The sequence below is a fragment of the Mobula hypostoma genome, chromosome 5 (genome assembly GCF_963921235.1).
Source record: "Mobula hypostoma chromosome 5, sMobHyp1.1, whole genome shotgun sequence".
NCBI classification, from domain to species: Eukaryota; Metazoa; Chordata; class Chondrichthyes; order Myliobatiformes; family Myliobatidae; genus Mobula; species Mobula hypostoma.
The window spans coordinates 14474149-14494990 of record NC_086101.1 but is presented as its reverse complement, the minus strand read 5'-3'; the positions used below and the strand labels follow the sequence as shown (position 1 = coordinate 14494990).

General features: G+C 45.2%; 1 protein-coding gene across 1 annotated transcript in view; it reads right to left on the bottom strand.

The window, feature by feature from the left end:
* The window catches only part of ddah2 (DDAH family member 2, ADMA-independent), a 76394-nt gene extending 58060 nt beyond the window's left edge, over positions 1–18334 (bottom strand). The window contains exon 1 of the mRNA XM_063048077.1: positions 17325–18334. Coding sequence (XP_062904147.1) covers positions 17325–17624 — 300 coding nt within the window. The 5' untranslated portion in view covers positions 17625–18334. The remainder of the gene's footprint in view (positions 1–17324) is intronic.
* Between the last annotated feature and the right edge of the window lie 2508 nt (positions 18335–20842).

Sequence of the window (20842 nt, the reverse complement as noted above, 5' to 3'; positions counted from 1 at the left end):
ATCCTTTCCACATTTACTTTCAAAGTCTTTCAATATTTGGTAGGTTTCAATGGGATTCCTCTCCTCTGTTCTGTTGAATTGCAGTGAGTACAAACCCAGAACATTTAGTTGTTTCCCATATGTCAACGACTCTCATTCCTGGGAGTGTTCTCAGGAATCTCCTCTGGAATCCTTCCAATACCAGAACATCCTTTGAGATATAGGGTCCAAAACTGCTCATTAGATTCCAAATACTGTCTGATAAAGCCTCTGCTGTATAGCCTTGCTTGTAGTAGGTGAAAAGGTCAGCACAACATCATGGGCTGAAGGGCTGATACTGTGCTTTACTGTTCTGTGTTCAAACTTCAGGCCTACAGTTGCTGGAGTTATAAAATTACACCTACACCATGGAATAGCTGTCATTACCCCTTCCACTTGCTGTGGAGCGATCAGCAAGGAGGCAAGGACTCCACGTCACAGCTCAGTAACCTCAATGCATAGGGAGGGGTGAGGAAAAAGTTAAATTTGCATGCATAGTTTTGTTTTAGTTTCATAGCAGCTGGTGCCAAGAATAGAAAGGAGTCACACCACAACATATGCTGGTGCCTCTAGTTAATAAACTAAACCACAATCACACAAAGTTTGATGATAACGGAGGGGGGGGTGGGGGGTGGTGGAGTCACAAAGAGAGCATTAGCCCATTTCCTTGCACTGTTCAATACGCTGAGCACCGAGCCCTTCAGTAACAAAGCAGGGAAGGTCTGCAAGTGCTCTTCACAGAGGCTGCCATCTGGGGTGGGGGGGGGGCAGGGGGCAGTATAGGCAGAGCCAGCAGATTGCTCCGGAGAGCTGGGTGGCCAGTTTCACAAGGGCTAATGGAAAAGGGTCACGACCCCAACACAAGATGCTGATTTGCTGGCCATCTCTGCTTAGCATAGCAAGAAACAGCTGCATTTTCTGGTCTCAAAGCAAACATGCACACACAGGAAGCTGATGTTCCCAGCTGCAAAACAGCTCAAAATATACTTGGATAGTCAGCATCTATTCATTCCCATCCATTGCATTTCAACATCAGCTTTTAGCAACAGACAAAGGTTTACCACTATTCAATGGGAGATTTGGCATTGTATCTGGTGAAAGTGGGAAAGAACGTTGTGGAGGCAAGTTCCCACAACGTGATAGAGAGTCACAGCTTGGAAATAGGCCTTTTGGCCCAACTGGTCCATTCTGACAAAGATACCCATTGAAGTCTAATACCTTCCCAAACCTCTTAGACATCTACCTGCCCAAGTGGCTGACCTCACTTGTTGTACAAGGTGTTTGCAAGAGCTCCCAGTGACCAATTTCCTCACACACCCTAGCAGCTGACTACTTAGCCACTGTAAACCACCTTTTATGAACTAAGTGGCAAAGAATCAAAGTACTAGTGGGCAGGCAAGGGACCAGGGAATTCAGGAGTGGGGCAAAGTGGTGCCAGTGTGACTGCTCTCCTGGAAGCTAGCACAGCCATGAGCCAAGTACACCATTTTTCACAAAGGCAGGCAGGTACATGAACCTCTCAGATCCTATCAGTTTTTGGGAAATTCCTTCATCAACTCAGCTATCAAGTTGTCCTACATCTCTGGGCCACATGCACACAAAATGGTGGAGGAGCCCTGGTCAGGCAGAATCTATGGCAGGAAGTAAATAGTCGATGTTTCCAGCCAAGTCCCTTCATCAAGAGGGTGTTGGCCCAAAACTGTTTATTCACCACTATAGATGCTGCTTAGCTTGCAAGTCCCTCCACCATTTTGTGTGTTGCTCAAGACTGCCAGCATCTGCAGAGTTTCCTGTGTTTACAGTGCTTGGGGTGGGGGCAGGGAGAAGAGGGATAGGAGGGGTGTTGTGTCACTATTTATGCATTGAAGGACCTTCCATTTGATACATATACATGCTTTTAAATTAATGACTTCCATGGGAGACCATTAAATTTCATAGAACATATTACTAATTTTTTAAATTCTGGGCAGTTTGAAATGCAGAATTCACCAGTCCTGCCATTGTGATCTAAAGTTTCCTTTGCATACCATCTTCATTATTGGTAATGCATTGTCCTGAGTATAGTAGAATTTTATTCACATTGCATATTTAACGTAGCAAGGCATCTCAATGTCTTATTGTTCTGAGATAAATCCTCACAAAGTATGTGTTATTACTGACTCATAGGTCGGTGGGATTAGGAGAGAGTGAGTTCGGCATGGACTAAAAGGGCCGAGATGGCCTGTTTCCATGCTGTAACTGTTATATGGTTATATGTTTTGACAGACCCATCAACTAGCAGGTATTCCAGGATGTGGAGGAAGTCCAGGCACAAAGAGCACTCTCAACACAGACAGATTTCTTTCCACAGATGCTGCCTGACCAGGATACTTTACAGCCCAATGTTTGATACTTTACTGGACTATTGCACAGAATTTTGCTCAGAGGATGGAGCCAAGGTGAAGACTGCTGCAGAGGTTTGCCAAGATGCTACCCGAATTGGAGAAGGTTAGTTATGGGAAGATATAGGATAGGCTGGATTTATTTGCCCATGGAGTGAAGGAAGTGGAGGGGCAACTTGATAGAGGCAAGTAGATTAAGGAACAAATGGGATAGTGTCCAATTCCTCCCCCCCTCCCCCCAATGCTAGGGCAGAGGTTTAAGTTTGGTGAAAGGGTGTACATCTATGTGTACACAGTGGCTGCGTGGTGGAATCGGATTTAACAATAGTCAGAGCACTCAGCACAAACAGGCCCTTTAGCCCATCTAGTTTGTGATAAACTTATTCTGACTAGTCCCATCGACCCACACCTGGACCATAGTCAGCTCCCATCCACATACATATCCAAATCTCTATTAAATGTTACAATAGAATCCACATCGACCACTTCCACTGGCTGCTTGTGCCACACTCACAGCACCCTGAGTGGAAAAAAATTCCCCCTTCTGGTTCCCTTAAGCATTACATTTTTCATCCTTAAACCATGACCTCCAGTTCTAGTCTCATCCAACCTCAGGTAAATACAAGCAGGCTTTTCCCTTCTATCTATACACCTCTTAAATTTGTATGCAAAGATGCATTTTTACAGACACTTAAACAGGTAATGCATAGGTGGCCATGGTCCTAAATTGGGCAAGTGGGATTAGTCAATAAGACCACAAAGCATAGGAATAGAAATTCAGTCCAACAAGTCTGCTCCATCATGGCTGATTTATTATCCTTTCAATCCCATTCTCCAGCCTTCTTCCAGCAACCTTTGACACCGACTAATCAAGAACCCGCCAACCTCCACTTTAAACATACCTAATGACTTGGTCTCCACAGCCATCTGGGAAATGAATTGCAGATTCACAACCCTCTGCCTAAATACCTCCTCATCTTAGTTCTAAAAGGGATATCCTTCTGAAATAGGATTTGGTGCTTTCCCGGCACATAAATTCTTCGCGGGCTTCAAGCAGGATACAGGTATTGATTATAATCAACGTTTCAATGAAAACTCACTGAAGATGGCAGAGCATGTCATTGAAACATTGGTGATGGTCGCTACCTGCCCCCAGCTTGAAGCGCAAGAAGAGTTATGCATGTCCTTCTATTCTGAGAAGACGCCCTCTGGTCCTAGACTCGGCCACTATACAAAACATCCTCTTCATATCTACTCTGGGAGTTTCAATATTCAACAGGTTTCAGTAAGATCCACCACACCATTCTGAACTCCGGCAAGTACAAGCCCAGTGTCAAATGTTTGAGGTATACCAAGCTTTCCATTCCTGGGATAATTCTCTGCCTATCTGCACTAATTGACATTGGAGGAGGTTCAGAGGGCAGTATGAATGTGGCCCATTCCTGTATTGTACAACTCTAACCACCACTAACAATGGTGTTGCTCCGTGGTCACATAGCAGTTAGCCTGACACTATTGCAGCTCAGGGCATTATGGAGTTTGGAATTCTGGAGTGGAGCAAAGTCAAGATGACACTAAATAGTGACACCTTTGCTTGCACCTTTGGTATCTCTTTCCTTTTCAAGTTCTTTTGAAGATCCTGACATAGAGTTACACTCTGCTTTTGGTTCTTTGTCTGAATGAGACCCGCTCCCAGGGCCACACGACCAGCTGCTTTACGATATCCCAAGGACATTGTCTTCAAGGCAACAGCAAATTCAGGGTTCCAGATTTTGAAGCGTTGCAGGAGAACACAGAACACTGGGAGCAGCAGGTTAGCTGCTGGGGTGGGGTGGGGGGGGGGGTGGTTGTATGTCCAGAAAGCTGCGCCTTCCTGGTGCTGACTCTCTGGGTACAGAGCTCAGTAAAAGCAACAGACTTAACATTGTAAATCAGCCAGTTTGTTATGTCTCCCCACTCGCTGTGAAATGAGGACACCCCTTTCCCTCATTAGGGAATTACTGGGTGTGCGGGTGGTTTTTGGGCTACTGCAGGACTGTGCCTTTGTTGATTCTTGCTGCGTGTGAGTGCTCGGTGGAGGGTGCTGATGTTTTTCTTCTTTCTGGTGGGAGGGGGTCATTGCCTTACTGCTGCTTGTGCATAGGAACAGGAACTGGGGGGAGGCTTTGGGGCTCTAACATTCAACTGTCGTTCATTCTTTGGGGCACCTCTGTTTTCGTGGATGTTTGTGAAGAAAAAGAATTTCAGGATGTATATTGCATACATTTCTCTGACATTAAATGCATCTATTGAATTCTGGTGTAAGGTGTCTGCACATCATCCCTGTGGGATGCATGGATTTCCACCCAGTGCTCCGGTTTCCTCCCACAGTCCAAAGTCATACCAGGTAGGTTAATTGGTCATTGTAAATTGTCCCATGATTAGGTTAGGATTAAATCAGGTTGTTGGGCAGCGTGGCTCACTATTCTGTTTTGTATCAGTGAATAATAGTTGACTGGCCAAGAGTACCATTTCCTATAATCTGCCTTCCTACTGTTAACAAGCACCAATAGCCAGCAGCAATGATCCAGAGACTAGCCTGAACCTCACAGCAGTCACAGAATACAAAGAAACTAGATCAAACCAGAACCAGCAAAGGCCATCGTCAGCAGTAATGGCCACAAAACCACTGGACGATTGAACCAAGATGTTCACCATCCTTATCTAGTCCACCTCAGGGCACAGAGTCACAATGTGCTTGATTTGTATCCAGGCAATTGAAGTAGAAATCAGGGGGTGGGGCGAGAAGATCAGCAAGAGTTTGCTGATATCCTCTGCTCAAAACAGAGCTGCAAACAAAGCTTAGAAAACAGTCAAAATCTTCACATTAGAGACTTGGAGCTCACTTGGCTGTAATCTGCCTCACTTAACCCTCAAGAGCCATTGACCCTTGCCAAAGGAAGTCCAGTCAAAATGGCATCAAGCTGTGCCCTCAGTTGAGACCATGGCTCTGACTCAAGTCGTAATTGTAGGTTTGTGGGGATAGGTTTGGGGACAGAGGGGAATTAGTGTCAAATTAGTATTGAGGGATAGGGAGTTAGAGGCCAGGCCTCCACTCCTTTCTCAAAATCCAGTGATGTAGAAAAGGTCAATGGGAATAAAATGATTAGGGTAGGATTACTGGTCCTCTCGTGGTCAGCATAGACTTTGTGCTTTATCTGATGCATAGTCCACACTGGTAATTCAAGGACAATATTTAATTCCCAGTTTGAGTAAATGGGGGGGGGGGGGGAAGAAAAGAGAAAGAAAACTTAGAGAAAGCTGGACTTGATGCAGAAATTAAATATTGGTAAGATTGAAGACACCAGAGACTGCAGACACTGGAATCTAGATCTGCTGGAGGAACGGAGACAGCAACACCTCTGGAGGGAAATAGATGTTTGCACATTCCCTTTACATCTGGGTCCCAACAGATCCTCCACCATAGACCAACTCTACCATCCAGCACAAGCTCTATACATACATCTTGTACTTCTGGACATCCTCTTTCCCAACTGACCAGGCAACACACACCTATTGACCCCACCAACATATCCCCATTAAACACTTACACCCTTGACCAAGGGACCACAGACCACATCAGGGGCATCCTCACCCTACATGAGCCCAGGCTTAACATGCCCTCAAGCACCTAACCCCTGTGCAGGCCAGCAGCCATTACTGTATATGCAGTGGGTGCAAGGCCAAGTATCCCTTCCACTAACCAACATCCTCTTATCCCAAGCACAAACAAGCAGCCCAACTAGCCCCAAATTTAACACCAACTGTATCCTCCTCAACCCCGGACCTCTCCACTAATCAACATCCCATTATCTCAAGCACAAATACAAACACCCCCGCTAACACTAATGTCAACAGTTCTAACCACACCCCAAATCACCCCCCCCCCATCAACCCTGGACAATGCCCCCATTAACACTGAGCATCCTGACTAAGCACCCCCCCCCCACCCCCCAGAATCTAAGCAATGGCCTGTGACTCCCAGGCCACACCACTCCTATAAATACACAATTTTAAACAAGTCTCCACCTCCTGCACCATGCACCCCCAACAACATACAAACATGAAATACATAGAGTGGGGCAAGTGCCAAGATAATAATTAAAATAGATTGAGAAAGGGAAGTGGAGTTGAACCAGGTTAATGAAGACAAGGACCATTCCAAAGTGGCAGGGTCCAGTGATGAGATCAAAATACGAGGAGTAATCTTCTTACTGACCTCATGCTAACAGCCCAAGGATGTGCTTGGGGCTCGTGCCACCACACAGTCTGGCACCAACATGGCATGCTCAAAACGCTTGGCCGAACAGGACACTGGCAACGACTCATTTTCATACGTGTCAACGAAAGTTTGTACTTTGTTAACCTCTCAACAATCCAAACCCTCGCGTGCCAGTATAATCCTAAAAAAATCTCCTCTGCAAACATGTCTGCAGATGTTGGAAATCCAAAGCATCACACACAAAATGCTGGAAGAACTCAGCAGGTCAGGCAGTATTTATGGGGGGGAAAAAAAAGGTAAACAATTGATGTTTTGGCTGAGACCTTTCTTCAGGGCTGAGAAGGGGGGAGAACTAAGGGTTGAAGTCCAAATTTTTTTTTTTTTTTTTAAATATAAAAAAAAGCTCTTTTCCATGCCTGCCCTGCTGAATTTCCTCGGCAACCTTCCAAGCTTAATGATATCTTTCCTACAAGCAGGGTGGTCAACATTAAACATTCCAAATGAACAAAACTACGAACTTTACAGGAGGATATCTTAAACTATTACCAGTCTTGCACACGATCACTCAAGCCTGTTTTGGTGCACAGTTCAGCTGCAAGACAAAAAATGGGGGCAGTTTTGCTGCAAGTTTGGAAGGGGGCACACAAAAATCATCCACTCTCCCACCCCCCCCCCCAACCACCATATACCACTCAGGAGTCTAATCAAGAGCCATGTCTTCCTTTGCAAGAAATCTGCCTCAGACCAGCCCGAGATTGAGCAGCAGCAGAAATAATAATTAGCTGCTCCTTTGACCCTTCCTGGAGGGGCGAGCAAATAGATACTTCAGCACACAAGAGTGCTTTCATGGGGATCTGCAAGCTATTCAAACGTTGTAATAAAGACCAGTCGCAACAGTCAAATTACTGAGCCCTGATAAAGGAGTTCCATTCAATGCTTTTCCATTTTTTCTTCCCCTGATAAACCCATCCACTGCAAGCATAATAGCAAATTATGGGCTGGAACATTAATATCTTTTTTCCCCAATTAGAGGTTTTCAAAATCATCTCCATTCCAAAACAACTTGAAATCCAGGACTCAAAGAAACCCTAAGCACATTTAGCCCCTCCTGTCCATTCTGCCACTTAAAATTTGCAGCTGATCATGTCTTCCTGGATAAATGTCAAACTCCCCAGTAACTGAAGTTCAACAAATCCACTTTTGTTTTATTGGTTGTCCAGGTAATCACAGTGATAGTTGGAGGAACATGGTTGGGAAAGATCTAGAGGGCCATGGACCAAACACAGGCAAATAGGACTAATGTAGATAGACAACTTGGCTAGCCTGGACATTGCACTAAAGAGTCCATTTCTGTGCTATACAATTGTACAAAAAGAGCACATGGATTTAGATTTATGAGGCAAGTTTTTTTTAAAATTATGGTACACAGACAGACAGAGTTGCTGCCTGGCCTGCTGAGTTCCTCCAACATTTTGTGTGTTGCTTATACAAACCATGTGTCGGCAAAGGGATTAAAAGTTTAACATATAGGCAGGGAGATCATATGATCTGCACAAGGACTGGTGGTGAGCACCGAATATTGACGCAACACCTGAGAGTTAAGTTAATTAAGTTTAACATTGGAGTAGATTATACCACTTGAAAATGAAATCAGCTTTTCCCGACAAACATCAGCCAGATCTGGCTGACTAAGATAATGAGGTCAGTCTCAAGGTAATAGATTCAGAGTGACAGATTCCCACAATTTCCAATATTTTGCTTTGGAAGAGTCAGTTATCATGGGCTGTAGGCTTGATTGCTGGCTTTTACCAAATGCTCTGACAGAATAAGTGACTCCAAGGGCTATATTCAAGCCTTCAAACTGATGCTGCAATGTGGATGAAACAGGCCTTACAGACACCCTGTGTGGGCATGTGGCATTCGACTAGCGATCTGAAGGTCGTGAGTTCAAGCCCAGCCAAGGCAGCGTGTTGTGTCCTTGAGCAGGGCACTTAACCACAGAGTGCTCTGTGACAACACTGGTGCCAAGCTATATCGGCCCTTGGCCTTGGACAACATCAGTGTCGTGGAGAGGGGAGACTTGCAGCATGGTCAACTGCCTGTCTTCCATACAACCTTGCCCAGGCCTGCACCCTGGAGAGTGAAGACTTTCCGGGCACAGATCCATGGTCTCTCAAGACCAACAGATGCCTTTAACAGACACCATTCAGAAACAAGAGGGGACTTTCCTGGCCAATTAATTTCTCCAGATCAACATCCTACATCTCCTATAACTCTGATTTTAAAAATGCACCTGATCCTGCCTTGCTGTATTGCAATTTATGGCAACTGTTCTGCCCAAGACTACAAAAATAACTGTAGTGCTGTGAGCACAGCTCAAACCAGTTCCCCTCTCCAGTGACTCCATCTACATTTCCTGCTGCCTCAAAAAAGTGGCCGGCTGGAGGCACAGTGGCATCGGTGCCGGACTCCGGAGTGAAGGCTCCCATGTTCGAATCCAAGTCAGACCACCCCACCTAAGCACGCTTTCCATCCGTGCCAGGTTGAGATTCGAGCTAGCCACTCAGCCTCTAAAAACAAGGGTCAAGTCAGGATATATTCAGCACCATATCCTGGTGAGTTCTCCCATCCCTCCCCCGACTTTATTCATCCAATTTCAATTATTCTATTAGCAGCTTGATTCCTGCCAAAAAGCTCCCTTTAAAGACACTCCTTTACTTCATCTCCTGACCAAGCCTTTGGTAAGATTTCCTAATGTCTCCTTATGCCAAGCTGTCAAGGGTGTTCGGAACAATGAAAAGATGTGTGAGTCATCAGCCCAAACTAGCAGTAGAGGGGTGGAGGAACGTCACGTCAGCAAAGCCTGAGGGAAGACTGAACAGGCTTTCTCATATATAAACCTTGGTTTAATGAGAGTGTGCAGAAGCTCACCATAAAATATGATTCATGCACACAGCTGTTCTGAGCTTGCTTGCAAAAAGCAATACTTAATGAATTCCATGCTATATACACACACAAAACTGTCCTCACTTTTCGGGTACTGCTTTCACATTGAACAGCACTGGAACAAGTTTTGAAACTCATATTTCATCTTGAAGTATTAGCAGGTCACCGGGTCCCCCATCAAATTGTTTACTCTAACAAACAGGGTCCAAGCCAGCTCTCAGAGCAGTCATCGTGCATTTCCCAGCAGTGTATTCTCTCACGTGGCCAGAAGCTCCCTTTAGCCACTTACTTGCTTTAAGTGTCAATTTACTAGAGGTAATTAACCAGCCCAGGTCCTTGGGAAGGGTGAGGAAACAGAAAGGGGAAAGCTGGGAGAATATGCAAACTCCACACAGACAGTGCTCAAGGTCATGATTGAACCCAAGTTGCTGGCACCCCAAGGCAGTAGTTCTACTTAAACTACTGCAATGCCATCTGTTAACAGCAACAAAATATCCAGGGTCATTGACAAGACCAATTCTAATGGCTTTGAACAGATTACTTTGATACGCTGCTTCAGAATAGAGTTTCATTTGCGGCAAATTAGTTTATTGTCACACATGAAAAGAGTACACTCAAAAAGAAAACTAGTTTTTAATACCATCCATGATTATTTCATTATAAAGTGCATTGAAGTGGCTAGATTTCATTAGAAGTTTGAGTAGATTTGGTATGTCAAAGATTCCAACAAATTCCTACAGATTTATCATCTAACTGGTTGCATCACCTCCTGGTATGGAGGGGCCAATGGACAGCATTAGAAAAATCTCCATCATGGGTACTAGCTACTCTACCATTGAGGATATCTTCAATGGGTGATGCCTCAGAAAAAAGACCCCAACCTTCCAGGACATGCTCTTCCGATCACTACCGAGAGGGAGGTACAGGAGCTTGAAGGCACTGCTTTAGGAATAACTTCCTCCCCACCAGAGGTCTCAGTCCATGAGCACTACCATGCTATTTTACACAACACACAAAACGCTGAGGAACTCAGGCCAGGTAGCATCTATGGAAAACAGTATCCATCAGGATAAAGGGGGTTGGCCTGAAACATTGACTATACCCCCCTCCTCCCCCCGCCCCCATAGATGGTGCCTGACCTGCGGAGTTCCTCCAGCAATTTGTGTGTTGCTTGGATTTGCAGTATCTGCAGGTTTTCCCTTGTTATTTTACACTACTTTTCAAATTCTTATTGCAAGTTTTTTTTTAATGTCCTGCACAGTACTCCTGCTGCAAAACACCATTTCTTGACACGTCTGATAATAAACGTGTCCTCAAGCATATTGTACATGCTTTCAGACTGCAGGTCACATACTTAAACTAGTAATATGCCAATTTACCTCATGCAAAAGACACTAGTGAACAAGATTTAACTATTAAATACTCAAGGCTTCATTTTTGTTTTAAAAATGAATCAGTGGGATTCAAACTCTGTCCTGCTCATCTCAATTTCCAACAAGATGGTGGCACGTCTGGTTGCAGCAGCTTCTACGGGGTCAAAAGGTGCTACTTCTAATCATCGCAGGATCCGGATATACATTTAGAACTTAAAGTACTGCAGATCTACACCACAGGTGAATTATTCACTGGCGGAGATAACGAGGGAGCTGCGCAATGATGGAGGCTTGCGGTCAAATAGCGAGTGGTCATCATGATCGCAAGACCCCTTTGGACATTGCTAATCTGGTACGGCACAAGTTCGCTTCGCTGATTTATCAGATGAGAGCAGAGGTAGATGGTAGGGGAACTCGCTGGCCTCAGTCTTCGTGAAGACTAGACCTGAAGCCACGGTATCACCCGCTTGCTACCACCGGAGTGAAGATGAAGCCATTGCACTTTAGCGGGGGGGGGGGGGCGATGTGGTTTGGCGACCAGAACGGAGTCTGCACTGCCCTCAGGGCTGCACTCAGCAGAAAACAAGCTCTATTGTGGTTGACTGCAGATTTTTTTATTTTTTTTTAGCAACACTAAATGGACTCGTAAGCAGTGGGGTCGATTACTCCTCAACCGCTGGGAGAAGTAGCATCTGAGCCACACTGCTCGGGGGCAGCCAGCGCAGCGTGGTTGACTGAAGGTATCAACTGGACTGAGGGGTCTGGACTATCTGTCTGGTTGTGTTTTTACTTGCATGCCATGTACAAGGACCAGCCCTCCAAGCCGCACTGTCACCCAACGGGCATCGGTGGTGGGGCGGGGGCTGGGGGTCTCTGGACTACATACACGCATATTCTGCATCGTATTTACTGGTATTCTATATAGGTTTGTCGACATGCATGTGTGAGGACTGGGCATCTGCCAGGGTGTGTCAGGGGCAGGTGTTGGGACTCTTATTCCTTGAATACATTCTTGTGCATGACTGCTGGTAATATCTTTTCGCACTTTGACCCCATAGTAACGCTGTCACGTTGGCTGTATTCATGTATGCAAGTGCTGTATTAACACTGGTGGAACGAGAATTCGCCATTGCCTGCCAAGTTACCAACACACAGATCTGGCAATTTCCTCTAAAGCTTAACAAAATAGGTAATGGCCTTATCCAAATCCCCTTGGAACATCAAGCCAGCCTATACAAGTATGAAATCCAAGCGCTTGATTATAATGGGAAGGCATATAGACTTCCACTACACTGTATGACTTTGTAGTGGCCAATGCAAGCTCCACAATGTGCACAAGTTTTAATTATATGTATTTTTTAAAAATAAAAAAATAGTCCTTGTGGTCTTCTGCTGCTGTAGCCCATCCACTTCAAGGTTCAGTGAGTGTGTTCAGAAATGTTCTTCTGCACACCACCATTGTAACGCGTGGTTACACGAGTTGCTATTACCTTCCTGTCAGCTTGAATCAGTCTGGCCATTCTCCTACAAACTCTCATTAACAAGGTGTTTATGCTCCTCGAGCTGCCACTCACAAGATCTTTCTTGTTTTATTGTACTATTCTCAAGAGTATGTGCATGCCACAAGGTCAGCAGTTTCTGATATACTCAAACCAGCTCATCTGGCACCAACAATCATTCTACATCCAAAGTCACTCAGATTACATTTCTTCTCCATTCTGATGTTTGTTCTGAACAACTAAATCTCCATCATGGATGCATGCTTTTATGCATTGAATTGCTGCTGCATGATTGGCCAATTAGATATCTGCATTGAGGGCAAGTTTTTCCATTTTAAAAATGTCTTGTTTACTGGAACACACGTTGTTTCTTTTCACACCTAGTGGCACAGCAGGTAGCATTTTTGCTGTTTCCGTACCATTTGACTTAAAAATATATAAACAAAGCCAAGTTGCTAGTTCGATGCTCAACCCAGCATGGATGGAAAGCGTGCAAGAAGACTGCCAGATACAAACTTGGAACCATTCACCCATGATGCCACTGCATCACCAGACAGCTGACTGGAACACAAGCCACATCCGTTATAGTAAATTACTGGATTTAGCATGATTTTTTTTAAAAATAAAAAATCTGAATGACGAAACCTAAAACACCATCCACGAGTACATCCTTGAATGACAAAGCAGCAACCACCTGTCAGGTCAAAACAGTGCAGCTAATAGGACTCCTTCGCTCCAAGGAGAAAAGGCCAAGTTCACTCAACCTATTTTCATTAGGTACACTCTCCAATCCAGGCAACATCCTTGCAAATCTACTCTGCACTCTATAGTATCCACATCCTTCCTGTAGTGAGGTGACCAGAACTGAACACGGTACTCCAAGTGGGGTCTTACCAAAGTCTTATATAGCTGTAACATTACCCATGATTTAATTATAGTCTCACTCAACTTCAGTAGAAAAAAAAACTGCTTGCACTAATCCTAGCTACACCCCTCAATTTTACATACCTCTATCAAATCTCCCCCATTCTTTCACTCCAGGAAGTAAAGTTCTAAATGATTTAAACTTATCCTAGTCAGATCTAGGAGATGGTAAATAGACAAGTGAAAAAGGGAGTGATAGCTTGTCTGACAAATCGCAAGGCAAAACCAACACTGACATGTTTAAACTTATTCAAATTCTTCCAGTGGGTACCATGAATATTCAGAGGGGAGGGAAAGCACAAGACATTTATAATCAAATACTCTCCAAGCTTCCAACCAGGTACAGGTATTGATTAAAACTAATGTTTCAATAACAAACTGCCATCTTCATCAGGGATTCCTGATGAAGATTGTGGAGCTTGTCATTGAAACAGTTATAATTGATACTTGTACCTGCTGGAAGCCAGAGACAAATTTATTCATCATATACTGGGAAAGCACTAGACCTTTCTCAATTTGTGTTCTCCACTATACAATATGAAAAAATTAGAAGCCATTTTACCCCAAGCCTGACTTAGAATAGATAGTATTGTTCCAATGCTGTTATCCAATCTCTTTCCACATTTGACAAGACACTCCCAAACCTAAAAATCCTTCCCCCCCCCCCCCCCAGAGTGACTCACTTTCACAGACTAAGAGCAGCTATTGCGGGTGGGGAGGACATTCGTAAATGTGAATCTGTCAGATAGAACAAAGACTCACCCCTGCTCAATAAACAATCAAAAGGTAGAAGTCAACAGGTCAGGCAGCATTTGAGGGAAGTCCCAAGAGAGGTTGCTGAAGAGATAAGAGGCATTGGTCATAATCTTTTAAGAATCTCTTGATTCTAGAATGGTCCTGGAGGACTGGATAATAGCAAATGTCACTCCATTCATTAAGGGAGGAAGGTAAAAGAAGGGAAATTATAGGCCAGTTAGCCAAACCTCAGTGGTTATTGAAGTATTGGAGTCTATTAAGGATGAGGTTTCAGGGTACTTGGAGACTGATAAAACAAGTCAAAGTCAGCATGGTTTCTCAAGGGAAATCTTGCCTAACAAATCTGTTAGAGCTATTTGAGGTGGTAACAAGCAGGGTGGACAAAGGAGAGGCAGTGGATGTCATTTACTTAGATTCTCAGAAGGCATTTGATAAGGTGCCACACATGAGGTTGCTTAACAAGACAAGATCCTATGGCATTACAGGAAAGATGCTGGAATGGCCGACAGGCAGGAGGCAGCAAATGGGAATAAACGGGGCCTTTTCTGGTTGGCTGCCAGTGACTAGTGGCGTTCCTCAGGGGTCCGTATTGGGACAGCTATTTTCACATTGTCATTCATTCAGATAGTGGAATTGATGGCTTTGTGACAAAATTTGCAAATGATTTGAAGACAGGTGGAGGTGTAGGTAGCACTGAAGTAGCAACGCGATTGTGGCAGGACTTCGACAAATTGGAAGAATGAGCAAAAAGGTGGCAGATAGAATACAGTGTTGGGAAATGTATGATAATACATTTGGTACAAGGAACAATAGTGCAGACTTATCTAAATAGGGAGAGGGTTCAAACATCAGAGGTGCAAAGGGACTTGGGAGTCCTCAGGCAAGACTCTCAGGTCAATTTACAGGTTGAGTGTAGTAAAGGTGGCAAATGAAATGTTAGCAGTTATTTCAAGGGGAATAGAAAATAAGAGTGGCGTCACAGGTAGATAGGGTCATAAAGAGAGCTTTTGGTACATTGGCCTTTATTAATCTAAGTATTGAGTATAAGAGCTGGAATGTTATGATGAGGTTGTACAAGGCATTGGTGGAGCCAAATCTCGAGTATTGTGTTCAGTTTTGGTCAAATTACAGGAAGGATATTAATAAGGTTGAAAGAGTGCAGAGAAGGTTTACAAGGATGTTGCTGGGACTTGAGAAACTCAGTTACAGAGAAAGGTTGAATAGGTTAGGACATTATTCCCTGGAGCGTAGAAGAATGAGGGGAGATTTGATAGAGGTATATAAAATTATGATGGATATAGATAGAGTGAATGCAAGCAGGCTTTTTCCACTGAGGCAAGGGGAGAGAAAAAAAAAAGGACATGGGTTAAGGGTGAGGGGGGAAAGTTTAAAGGGAACATTAGGGGGGCTTCTTCACACAGAGTGGTGGGAGTATGGAATGAGCTGTCAGACGAGGTGGTAAATGTGGGTTCTTTTTTAACATTTAATAATAAATTGGACAGATACACGGATGGGAGGTGTATGGAGGGATATGGTCCATGTACAGGTCAGTGGGACGAGGCAGAAAATGGTTCGGCACAGCCAAGAAGGGCCAAAAGGCCCGTTTCTGTGCTGTAGTTTTTCTATGGTTTCTAAAAGCAAGGAGATAATACCTAGTCTTTATAAGACACTAATCAGGCCACAGTTGGAGTATTGTCAACAGTTTTGAGCCCCATATCTCAGAACGGTTGTGTTGTTATTGGAGAGAGTCCAGAGTATGTTCATGAGGATGATTCTGGTAATGTAGGGGTTAACATACGGGGAGCATATGACAGCTTTGGGCCTGTACTCACTGGAATTTAGAAGAATGCAGGGGTGGGGGGGGGGAAGAAAGAATATCTCATTGAAAACTACCAAATGTTGAAAGAACTAGATAGGGTGGATGTGGAGCAGATGCTCCTCTGGCGGGAGCATGCAGAACCAAGGGGTGCAGCCTCAAAATTGAGGGGCAACCTTTTAGAACAGAGGCAAGGAGAATTTGTTTTTTAGCCAGAGAGTAGCAAATCAGTGAAATGTTCTGCTACAGATTGCAGTGGAGGCCAAGTTCATGGGCATCTTCAAAAAAGTTAATCGTTTCCTGATTAGTCAGGGCATCAAAGGATTATGGGTGTATGGGGCTGAATGCGATCTGGAATTAGCTATGATGGAAGGGCAGAGCAGACTCAATGGCCCAAATCTTTTGCTACATCTTATGACCTTCCCTTAAACTTCACACCCCAACTCACTTTTTAAAGTTGCACCTTGGAGTACTGGATATTTCCAATCATGTACTTTATCCACGCCTCCCATATTTTCATGTACTGTATCATGTCAGCCCCTAGCACCTCCTTTAGAAGGAGAGTGAATAAGACTTCGTGGATGATGGAAACCTGCAACAAACAAAGTGCCTAGCAGGTCAGTCAGCATCAGTAGAGAAAGGAATCAGTGGGGCAAAGACAGCTGCCACCCCGTGCAAGTGTTCCAGGCGTTTTAAGCGTGTAGTGAAAGTGCGTAATTAATTGCCGATAAGCGATAACCATAGATCACACAAACTGGCCCTTCTGACTGTCGTGTTCAGAGAATACCTCTGGCTCAACTCGTCTGTGATAAAGCAAAACATTCAGACTGTTTAAAACCTTTAATGCTCCCCCCCCCCCCCACACACACAGGGAGATGGGTTGAACCTCAACCCGCGCCCCACCCCTCGTCTCCCAGGAGTTAGCAAAGTGATCCACGGAGCTACAAACGTAACTCAACTGGAAGACACAGGAGAGTGTTGTGAAGAGAGAAGAACGCACTCCCAGCGGACTACCGCCGTCAGGACGACATAAAAAGCAAGATGAGATCACAGGCCAACTGCACAATAATAAAAGGGAAACACTTCAATAGCGCGCAAAGCATCGAGTTTGAAACTACAGCAAGGAAACGCGGGTAGGGGTGGGGGCGTAGGGAAAGAACAAGTGTTACCGCTTAATCATGTACAAACATTGACGCGGTCAAGGATAGCGATGAAAAGTTAGAATTAGTGTGGCAGATTAGTGAAAAAGGTTAAGACACAAGCGACGGACTAACGAGTAAGAACTCGAGGACGAGAAAACACGTCGGGGTGTGGGCTGCTCTTGGCAACGGGCCGGTCCTCGATTCTCACCTCTTTCCTGCGGTCTGGGTCCCAGGGACGCGTGAGCAGTGCCGTGTCGCCCTGGACCACGGCGATGTCCTCCACCCGGAGGCTGTGAGGCCAGCCAGGCTCTTCCTGCGCCGGCAGCTCCACCACCTGCAAGCCCAGCTTCTGCCTCAGGATACCGGTGTAGACCCCGAGCTGCCGCTGCAGCTTGGCCACATTCAACTCCGAGGCCGCTCCGCCCGACACCTCCTCCCTCTCCCGCTGCAGCATCGCATTCGGGACGGCCCTGACGATGGCATGGGTGTACCTTCCGAGATGTGCCATAAACTCTGATCGCAGGCACCTAATCCAACCCTGTAGACCCCAACTAACTCCTTCTACCGGGCAACCCACGAACTCTTTTAAATCCAATTTCAATTGCCCTGATTGGTTCCTATCAAGGACTGATTGATTTCAATTGCTCAATTGGTTTTGTTTTCTATTTATAGTTTATATTGGTTTAATCTCCCCCGGTTTGCAAATTGTCTGATTATATCTCCAGTATTTGAATCTCGCTTCTGCGGACTCGATTTTCCCGCCGATTGCCCTCTCCCTCTAACTGTCCATATCTGTTTTACCCACTTTCTGTCCCCCCATTTATCCCAATGCCCTTCTCCTCCTTAAATGCTCCCTTTCTTTTACCCTCGTTTCCCTATAGTTGACCTTCCCCCCCCAAATTCAACTACAAAACTCTTTTATTCCCTAATACAGTTAGTCCACTGTTTCTATTTCCCCTGCCTCCGATCACTGACTGTTCGTTCGATTCCGCTTCTAGTTGCCCCCGTCTGTATCTTACAGACTCTATCTTTTTCTTCTCTTCTCCCTCCCCTCCCTTGCCCTCTTTCAATCTCCCTTATGCTCTTTGTTTCTTTCTTGCCACTCCTCTCGGGACACCCCTGATTTTTAGCCTCCCTTTTATTTCTCTTGCCCTTTATCTGTACTGTGCTGCCGGCTTCCGCTCCCGGGGTTCCCTCGTTCTACCCTTTTCACTTTGCGTTTAAAAACCTTATTTCGCACCCCCCCCCCCTCCCCCGGTCTCTTCACTCCCGCCGCTCCTACGTTAACTTATGACTGACCTGATCGCCAGTTCCGGGGCTAATCTCCCCTCCCCTCTTCCTTGCCCTGTCACCTCGTCCGCTGAGAGACTCCACAGCCCAATTCCTTGCGATAAATCTTACTTCTTCCCCACCTCCCTGCGGATAACGGTTCCATATATAAACGTGTTGTTTCCTTACTCGCCACGCTGTTGACGAACAGAACTCACTTTTCTTTTCAGAATGAATCTCCTCTCAGATCAAATCTTACTTTCCGTCAAATAAAGAACTACCCCTCATTCAATCATGCTCCTTATGTCCTGATTTACTCCTAACCTTCTGAGTTCTGTGTGTGGTTTTCTTCATCACTCCTCTCTGAACTCCTCCCTCTCCCACCACCCCCACCTCCCCCGCGCTTCTCTCTATCCACCGATGAGTTGTTTTCCCTCTCTCTCTCTCTCTCTCTCGTGGCTGTTTTAACTCGCTCTGGTAAAGCCGAGCCTGATCTGAATCCCCTTTCCCCAAAGTGATCGCGCGCCTTTTCCACCAAGTCTATTCACCGGAGCTCTGAGAGACGGTGGGTGCTGGTGGGGGTGGGAGGGAGGGAATGCACTCAAAGCCAGACCCCGCGGAGGACGAGAACGTTTGGAAGATGGCGAGAGGCAGCGCCACCATCTGCTTGTCTGGAGGGGCACTCACTGTCAATCTTTTTTTACCCTCTCGCCAGCTCCTTGGGAGCTGAGACAGGAGACATTCAGATTCAGGATTGATTAATGTCATTTCCAGCACATAGGTTTAAGGGGAACGAAATAATTGTAACTTCTGATCCGATGCAGAACAAAATAAAAACACAATAAGATAAATAACACAATAAAAAACACAATGAATATGAATAAATCAGTTAGCTTATCTACATAGATTGATTGTACGTCCATAAAGTGATGCTAGGTACAGGAGTGCTGGTCTTTTTTCTGGCACCATTCTTTAAATACTGTATTTCCTTCATGGCCTGTAGACTTGTGTGGGTGATGATTGGACAGTTTTGACTACCCATTGTAGAGATCTTCCTGTCCACCGCAGAACAGTTTCCAAACCACGCAGTGATGCAGCATAAACACGAGGAATTCTGCAGATGCTGGAAATTCAAGCAACACACATCAAAGTTGCTGGTGAACGCAGCAGGCCAGGCAGTATCTCCAGGAAGAGGTGCAGTCGACGTTTCGGGCCGGGACCCTTCGTCAGGACTAGAGATGCTGCCTGGCCTGCAGTGATGCAGCATGTAGGATGCCCTCCACTGTGCATCTGTAGAATGATATGAGCTTTGATACGCACTGTCTTCAGCCTCTTCACAAAGTAGAATCATTGGTGAGCTTCCTGATTATGTGGAATGTGTTCTGGGACCATGAGAGGATGTGGGAGATGTGCACTCCCAGGAGTTTGAAACTGCTCGCAGTTTCCACTGCCAGGTTGCTGATGTAAAGAGTGGTGTGAGTAGAGTGATTTCTCCTGAGGTCGATAACCATTTATTGTCTTGTTGACATTGAGGAAGAGGTTATGTGCCTGGTATCAGGCCTCAAGCTCTTCACTTCCTCTCTGAAGGCTGTCTTATAGTTGCCGGTGGTGAACCCTACCACTGTCATGTCTTTGACAAACTTGACACTGTTATTACTCGGGTGTTTGGCCATGAAGTCATGTGTAAGCAGAGTATACAGCAATGGGCTCAGCACACAGCCTGGGGAGGCATTCATGTTGAGAATGATGGGGAGGGAAGAGCTATTGTGCACCCTGTTGTGCTGATTGTGGCCAAAAAGTTCTATTTTAACTTCATCACTCCACAGGACTTGTTTCCAAAATGCATCAGGCTTGTTTAGATGTTCCTTTGAACCTTTTGAATAGAACTTTTTGGCTGCAATGAGCAAAGGTATGTTTGGAGAAAAAAGGGTGCAGAATTTCATGAAAAGAACTCCCCTCCAGCTGTTAAACACAGGGGTGGATCGATCATGCTTTGGGCTTGTGATGCAGCCAGTGGCACGGGGAACATTTCACTGGTAGAGGGAAGAATGAATTCAATTAAATACCAGCAAATTCTGGAAGCAAACACCACACCGTCTGTAAAAAAGCCGAAAATGAAAAGAGGATGGCTTCTACAACAGGATAATGAACCTAAACACACCTCAAAATCCACAATGGACTACCTCAAGAGGCACAAGCTGAAGGTTTTGACATGGCCCTCACAGTCCCCTGACCTAAACATCATTGAGAATCTGTGGATAGACCTCAAAAGAGCAGTGCATGCAAGACGGCCCAAGAATCTCACAGAACCAGATGTCTTTTGCAAAGAAGAATGGGTGAAAATCCCCCAAACAAGAATTGAAAGACTCTTAACTGGCTACAAAAAGCATTTACATGCTGTGATTCTTGCCAAAGGGGGTGTAACTAAGTACTGCCATGCAGGGTGCCCAAGCTTTT